An 8,299-nucleotide genomic window follows, 5' to 3' on the forward strand; every position below is an offset into this window, starting at 1 on the left:
TGAAAACGACCAAGTTTTATTGGCTCGTCCGATCCGCGTTTTTCGCGGCAATACGGAACTTTATTTTGGACATCGAAGGACAACGTCTGTGGATTTGTTGAATATCAAGGATAATTGGTCATACAAGGATAATTTCGCGAAAGGATACATAAAATCAGAAAAGTCGAGGGAAACTCTCGAGATATCAAAGCATCTGTTTCAACTTATTTTGATATACTTTCTGAAAGAGAGAGAGAGAGAAAGAATGAGAGAGAGATATATATATATATTAACTTACAATTTATATCGTGTAAACGGTAGCTTATAAATTCTGTCTTTATATAATTATAATTATAAACTTTAATCGATTTTTAATTTGTGAAACTTATTTATATCAAGATATATAATCCTTAAAATTCTAACTTTGAATAAAAAGATGCAAAAAGATATAAAGATATTTTTAAAGATTTATAAAGATATATAAAGATATTTTTAATGTGATATGAGATGGGATATAGAATACAAAAATATTTCCTGTCTTTTCGTTCTACGAGATAGATATTTGACACTTCGTATTTTCCGGCGATCTATATATGAGCGAACGGAGGATTCTTTTTATAGATCGCAGACTTCGCGCGCATAGGAAAAGGTTTATTTTATTACCTTCCAGCCGACTGATATCAGGCAATCGTTATTTTCCATTCCGCCCGACGTCCCTTCGATCCGCTTACATTCTCTCGCTCTATTCGAGATTGATATTGACGATCCCAATTCGCGATTTCGACGACGCTATTTGCCCGTCGTGATGTATGTACGCGAACACAATACGGCCATTGTTGGCAAAGGAAACGTAATAGCATATGCAGATTTCGCTTCATCCCGAGTTTGTTCTATACCTTCGGTGCGGATTTCGTTCATCACATACGTTTGCATAGTTTCCGGAACATCTCGACGTGGATAAATTACCTACGAAAACTTTCGAACATATTCGTTGGTAGCTTTTTTATTATGAAAAATAATAATTTTTTTTTTTTTAATTATTTAAAACGGGAATTATAGTAGGTTGTATGTGTCATCGGAAAGATGAAATAAATATCCTCGTTTTTTCGGATATCTAATATTTACTAAAATACACCAGAATTAAATTATCATTATTTAGATTATTACATTTGCCTCTATTATTAGATTTACTTCTTGTATTTTATTATACCCCAGTTTAAAAATTTGTTATATATTTACTGAAGCAGATTGCAGTTCAACGAATATATATGTCAAAATTAAAGCACATAAATATAATCAAGAAGTAAATCTATGAATGTGTCTTAAAGAAATTTTCTTTTTTATTGGATCAAAGAATAAATACAACTAGAGATTATAAGTGATAACGAACATTTAAAAAATGATAAATTAGTAAAAAATAATTCTCTTTAAATCGGAATAATATCGCATTATTGCCATACGCGGAATTGCGGTGTATACGCATTTGCGGAGACAGACTCTCGCGAAAAATTCTCTTTTGAAATGTTCCGTGCCGGATTCCACGACCGGCCAAAGAGTTCCAGACGGTCGCAAATAACGTGTGTGGTCGTCACGTCCGATTTGCCCGAGAAAGAAGAATAGCCGGTTTGAATTATTCTCAGTCCTAGCAAGAGGCAGACGCGGAAGTGGCATAAACACTCGCGGTGAAACACTCGCAATAACCGTCGTGCGGATCCAGTTCGCCAGCCCGAATGCACTTTCGTGTGTCGCGCGCTTTTCCCATTTCAGCGGTCGCGTAAAGTGGAGATCTGTGTTTCCTCGGTTTCGTCTCGTTTCTGCCGAGATAGCGACGCGGATAGCGAGATTCGCCGGCAAAAAATATTTCACACGTCCGAGAACGTGCGACAGTATTTTTGCACCATGCGACCGCGCGAGAATAATCTCTGTCTTTTCGCGTAGAGAGAGGAAGAATCGTATAAATATACTTATATAGCGCTCCGCGATATCTTCGTGGCACCTAAATTGCGGAAAGGATTCTCACACGTTATATCCATGTGCCTTTATGTTTCCTCGTGTGATATGTGTCTCTTACAAGAAAGTCCCGAGAATCTCGTTCAACTGCTTGCGAGTAAGATTTACAAGTGCGAATGCATACGTTAGCAAGACTTTAGGATACTTTTATATCGCAATTGTAGCCGAGACTTTTTCCATAACTTGTTCGTATTTATCTTTTGCCCGTATTTATCTCTTCTTGCCTTTATGTGTCGCCTTTAGTATTCCCGTATATTTAAAATTTGCGGTTACGTAACGTTGCAACGGGGTTTGAAAAAAGGATAGATGTTTCTGTCACAATTTTCTTTTTTATTTTTTAATAATTGGATTCTGGCTACGGCGAATTACGTGCATTGGTTGTAAAGTCGAGCGGCTATTGCATGTTTAAAAATAGCGCATACACTGCACGCCTTATGAATGATTAACTGCGCGAACGTCAAGAAACTTTGAAAGCCGTCTGTGTGACGACGAGTAAACAAGCACTACCCGGGATGTGTTTAAAATTTTACCCGAAGTCGTCGACCCCCTTCTTCCTGACGAGCGTATTTGATATTTCCCAGTCATCATCGCACAAATTTCTCTCCGCCGTCTACTCATGTCAATTAACTCCGTCGTCGAGTTCGCAGACCTTCCGCCATTCTTGCCACCCGCAAAGATTGACATTTATTTGCAACCACGAATAAACGCTCGAGTAAATGCTCGCGGCTGTCTATTTCAGATCGTTTTTCATCCGCGTCGTCGTCACCGCTTTCATCTTTCAAAATTAGCTCGTCCCTTCACACGACTCGTCCGATATCAATCACTCGTTCTGTCGATTAAACAAGATAATAATTCATACGGAAATCTATTTACAATTCTTGTTTTCTCTCAAAGATTTGAAGCCATATGAAAACGTTAAACTTTGACAATTATATCTCATTGATATCATTCACATGAATTTATTTCAGCGTAAACTTTTTACGATTATTCTCTTAACAATTTATCATGCATTTTGTGTTGTTATACATTTTGTAAAACTTGTATTACTTATAAAAGACTAATATGCAAATGTGTTTATCGATTACTAAAGAATATAACGATATTAAAAAAATATATTTTTATCACATATCGAGAGATAAAGAAAGAAATATGCATCCTGGATGTATGTGTCATATATCAAAGCATTAGTGAAAGCATGAAAATTTCGTAGACTGCTCTACTATTTCTTCTGAATATCTGTGCAAAACCTGAGCACAATTTTTATAACGGTTTGGAAATTATTTAAGTTTAAAGTTAGTATTGATTCTTATGGAAAATCGCGTATTGTAGTATTTATTGACAAATTTGACAACGAAAAAAACATTGCCAACGAAATAAAAATTTTCTATTTAATTTCTATTTACTTTTTAAGAAAATTTCTATTTACTTTTTAAGAAAATTTCTATTTACTTTTTCTATTTACTATTTAAGAAAATTCTAATAAATATTTGTGCAAAACTTGATTTAGATCTAATTACTCGTTTAAAAGTTATTTACTAAAAACTGTAGAAAAATATTATATGTCTCTCTCTCTTTCTCTTTCTGCAAATTACCCGGTTTTTTTTTCTTGCAGTGATTTCAAGCGATAAAAAGTTTTTGTCATAAATTAGGAAAAATATTAATTACAACTATTTTTTTTAAGAAGACGTTAAAAACCATATTATTTTGTGATTCTTTAATTCTTTTTATAATCCGGGTTTATTTATTTGATTTTTCAAACAGTATAAACGAAAGAAATGTTTTTTTTTTTAATTTTGACAGTTTTTTGCTACTATTGTACAGCCAAACCATCCTTAATGATTTAATTCGATCTATTTGTTCGACAACAGAAATCGCGCTATAAAACCAAAAAGTACACTCGATGATTGTTCGAGCCGCGCGCGCGTTTCCTTTTCCTGTTTTCCCGATCCTCGATAATGGACATCTTTCCTCGGGTCTTTTGTGCCGAGGTAGCTGCCTTTCCTGAAATTCTCGCGTTTCCCTTTCTCGCTCTCTCATTTGTCCTTCCATTCCTTATTGTCTCGCGTTACAACACGCTCAAACGACCCCGTAGAGTGTCGAAGCGAGATTCAATATTTACGGAGCTGGTCCATGTGTGGACCATTCGATCTCTCTTCACCCGCGCCTCATCTTTCCCCGAAGGAATTTTCTGCTTATTGTTGTTCGCCATACTCATAATATTGACCATACTTTTCTGCATCCGCACACATTCCAGTCGGTACATCCCACTTCCGGCCGCGCTTTGTTCCATGCACGACAGCTATCATGATCGATCGTATCGCATTCATTCAATAACGTTCCGAAACTTTTTTCGCTTATTCACCATCTGCTCGCGATTTTATAAAATTCCTGATTGAATATATGACAGAGGTAATATCGTATAGTGTTTCTGCGAACGGAAACTTTGACACAAACCTAATATTATCTCGTTCATGGAACAAAATCTTTGAATAGTTGCGTTTCATATCATGAAAATATAAAATATATTTTTTATTGATTGTAACTATTTCGCAAATTAATACGAAAATATTCTTAAACGGAAAATTGTTCACAAGCAACTATTTAAAGCTACTATAAAATGTATATGTGTTCGCTTGTATATAATATGCTTAAGAGCTATAACGCAATAACGGCAGAGAGATCTTTAAGAGACGATTAAAACTTTTCAGTGTACATTTATGATATCGTTACTTTACGCTGCTTAGGTAGGAGTAATAAAACTGCGTAGCGTATCGTATAATTGAAACGAAAATACTTCAATTTTTATCCGTTTGCCAACTCTGTCGCGACTTGAATCATCGAACTGTACTTTCACAAAGAATTGACAAAGAATTCGAGCAACGTTCATCGAATGAAACTCCCAAATCATTTTCGACGTCATCGTCTCTCATCCCCTGTCCTTCGTCGTTTCCTTCTTCCATCGTCGACGTTATTTTCAGCCCGCTCGCGGCATTCGTGCATTTCCCCTTTGGAGTTCCTCCTCTGGGATTCGCGCTCGCGCGCGACCGAGCCGGCTGCGTTCATAATAATTAGCAACGCCAAAACGAAAATAGAATTCTCGGTGGTGTGCGGCCAGGATAACGCCGGTTGGACGGGCGGAGCGACATTATGACGCCATAATTCTGCGATATGTCCCTATATTCTGCCCCGCGCTGTTACGGGCTGCGAATATTCTGACGGGGCGCATTAATAATCCTTTGACTTCGAGGCCTCGCGACGGGACGCATATATTATATGCGATGCAGACCGCATGGCGAATCGATTCTACGCGAATGCGTTCACTCGCAAGCACGCATTTCGCGCCATTCCCGCTTCGTGTAACGAATAATAACGATTTAAGCGAAATTTTTTTCTCTGCCTGCACTTTTTTCGTCATATCATCTACTTGCGAAGTATCTTTGATGCTACAGCCTTCGATATCGCGAAATGAGTTGATCTATTTCAGGGTATCTACTCTCGGGAAAAACAGAAAACCTGGAAATCTCAGAAATCTCGTTTTTACTTGGAAAAATCATTCTTGGGGCTCTTATGGAATTTTATTGGGATTCAGGGAATTTTTTTCAAAAATTCTCTCTTCGATAATTTTGCTCTTATATTGTAAACAGTCAGTAATCGCTGATAAACCAAGTTGTTTGAATTATGTGTGTTTAAAATATATTATAATTATATATCTATCTTTCTTTATTTATGTATATATTTAATATGTCCTAACAAAATATTGAATATAAAATACATATTTTTATTATAATTTTTTTAGTAATAAAAAAATGAAAACGTGTTATGTAAATGAAAAATATTACGAATGTTTATCTTTTATATTATAATCCTTATTTTATGAGAGCTATTTTTTTTTCTTTCCGTTACATTTGCAAATCCAACATTAAAACATTAAAAAATACATACAATAAAAAAATTATTTTAGAAAGTTGCAAAGAATCTTCAAAATATTCTCTTTATTTTGAATTTTGAACAAAAATACCTGGAAAATCACAGAATTCTTTTACAAGATTTGACTAGACACATAATATTTTGTGACTCGAGAAAGAAAACACGTGTCGAAAGGTTAATAACATTAATGACAAAAATATCGTAATTGCTTTTCGTAATGAGACGCATATTGAATCCATAAACAACGCCAATTAATCGCGCACTGTTTACATTTATTACACATGTCACACGTAAAGCGTACGATTGTTTTATTAACTCAGGGAAGGTCCCGTTGCAGCGCATTGAATAATTTCTCGCTGGATCGTATTTAACGTCGTCGACACAATGATAACGTAATGTAAACAACAGCGAAATGCCAACCGAGCTGCAATCAATTCCGCTCATGATCTTTCGCGCCTGCGGTTCCTCTGCGGTTCATGTGCAGGTCAACCGATAGCTTGGTTGAAATTACACGCGAGTTGCACGCATCTCCGTCTCTTATCATCCTTGTCGTATCATCGTTATCTTTTAACGACAAGATCCTTGAAGACGTGCTACCACGAAATTGTAGATAAGAAACTCTCTTCACTCGCTAAGCATTTCTTTGTCAGAAGCGTCTATATTTGTACTTGAGTTTTGCGTCTTTTTTTGCTTTCAGGGCAACGCTGGGCCGCATATGCATGAAACTGGTGATCGTGATGGGTATCACCTGGGTGGCGGACGTGGTCTCATGGGCGGTCGGCGGGCCGCAGTACATCTGGTACTTCACCGACTTAATAAACGCTTTCCAAGGGGTGCTGATTTTCGCGACGGTCGGTTGCCAGCCCCAGGTTAGAGCGGCGCTCAAGAGACTCTTCAGCAGAAATCCGCAGACTAACGCCGGTAGGCAGGGTAACGGTCACAGCACGACCAGTCACGGGATGCCCAGCATGGGCGATAGCGTTACGCAGAATCCAAGTACCAAAACAGCGCCGTTGGAGACCATCTGTTAGAATGGTTTTTTCGCGGAAGGAGTCTGTCCATCTTTTTCGAAAGTCACACATATGCTCATACATATACACAAACACATACTTCATTGAATGACACGAATTGTCACGTCACTTTATCGGTACAAGAATATGATTGACATCACGTTCATGAACATATTAAGTGTGATAAGGCTTTTTCACCGAGCTAGATATGACGCGAGAAAAGTCTTCATTTTTATTACACGTTGTAAACGATACAACAAGGTCTTGTCGTCGTAATCGATCGGAGAATATTTCTGCAGGATCGATTTGGCAACGAAAAAAATCTCTCGCGTCACAGGTCCATTGACCTGTAAAGTTTGGACGATTCCGCTGAAAGTATCGACATTTCCCAGACAATACGCAAGCCCGAAGGAAGTTAGCATGATCTCTAAGATACACCTGAAAGTATTTAGAACGTATGTTGAATGCGTTTCAGGTATGTTTTGGACTTTCCCGGCCACTTGAGTTCTCGCGAAACGCGATAGCGTATAATCTCGTCAAATAATGTAGTAGTAAACGGGGGAGAAATAACACGAGAGTTTTCTACCCCCTATCTAGTCGTAAAGTTTCGCTGCATGGATACGAAAACACAAATTTTTTATTCGAAATTGTTATTTAATTTCAATGAGAGCTTTAATGTGACACAGCATTCGAAAATGCACGAGATAAATCACTTCAACTTCCTGTCACACGCAGGCTATTCGATGAATATACCAGTCATTTTAATTTTCCATTCGTAACATAAATTGTCGGACGAAATACAATTGGCGATATACGATAATATATCTGAAATTATCTCGATAAGCTTTTAGGTTGTTTTGTTTGACCGAGGTTAATCACCTACAACCATCAGATTTTACAAAACGAGCGGCGATACAGTTCGCCTTAATCACGTCTGAGAATCTGAGAAAACTGGATACACACTTGCACTGACAAAGATAGATCGCGAAATTTTGCTGACGAAAGAACGAGAATGTTAATTGTCTATTCCTGTTTTGGTACTATCGAAACATCGTGCGATCCATCTTTTCTGACATAAGCAATTACTCATTCTACGCAATAAAACAACTCTTTGGTACACGAAATCGTTGATCTCGCGATAGATAGAGCAAATTTTCGAACAAGTGAGATACAGTATGTACTCTAATTACCGCCACTGGTTCTTGTTACCCTTTTTTATTTTGTGATAAGACACGAAAATTATCATTCGGATTATGATTTTATAACCGTTTTATCATTAAAATCAATTTTTTATTGATTCACAGGAATGAAAGTGCCAATTATAATTTAATGATAATTTTCGTGTTTTATCAGGTAGAAGATATCGAATCAAA

At 37.0% G+C, this 8,299-nt stretch overlaps 1 protein-coding gene across 1 annotated transcript in view; it reads left to right on the forward strand.

Moving 5' to 3' along the window:
* The window catches only part of LOC115245102 (probable G-protein coupled receptor Mth-like 1), a 129,993-nt gene extending 121,912 nt beyond the window's left edge, over positions 1 to 8,081 (forward strand). The window contains exon 7 of the mRNA XM_029823212.1: positions 6,614 to 8,081. Coding sequence (XP_029679072.1) covers positions 6,614 to 6,947 — 334 coding nt within the window. The 3' untranslated portion in view covers positions 6,948 to 8,081. The remainder of the gene's footprint in view (positions 1 to 6,613) is intronic.
* Positions 8,082 to 8,299: the final 218 nt, after the last annotated feature.

This window comes from Formica exsecta, unplaced genomic scaffold, assembly GCF_003651465.1.
Source record: "Formica exsecta isolate Colony F162 unplaced genomic scaffold, ASM365146v1 scaffold907, whole genome shotgun sequence".
NCBI classification, from domain to species: domain Eukaryota; kingdom Metazoa; phylum Arthropoda; class Insecta; order Hymenoptera; family Formicidae; genus Formica; species Formica exsecta.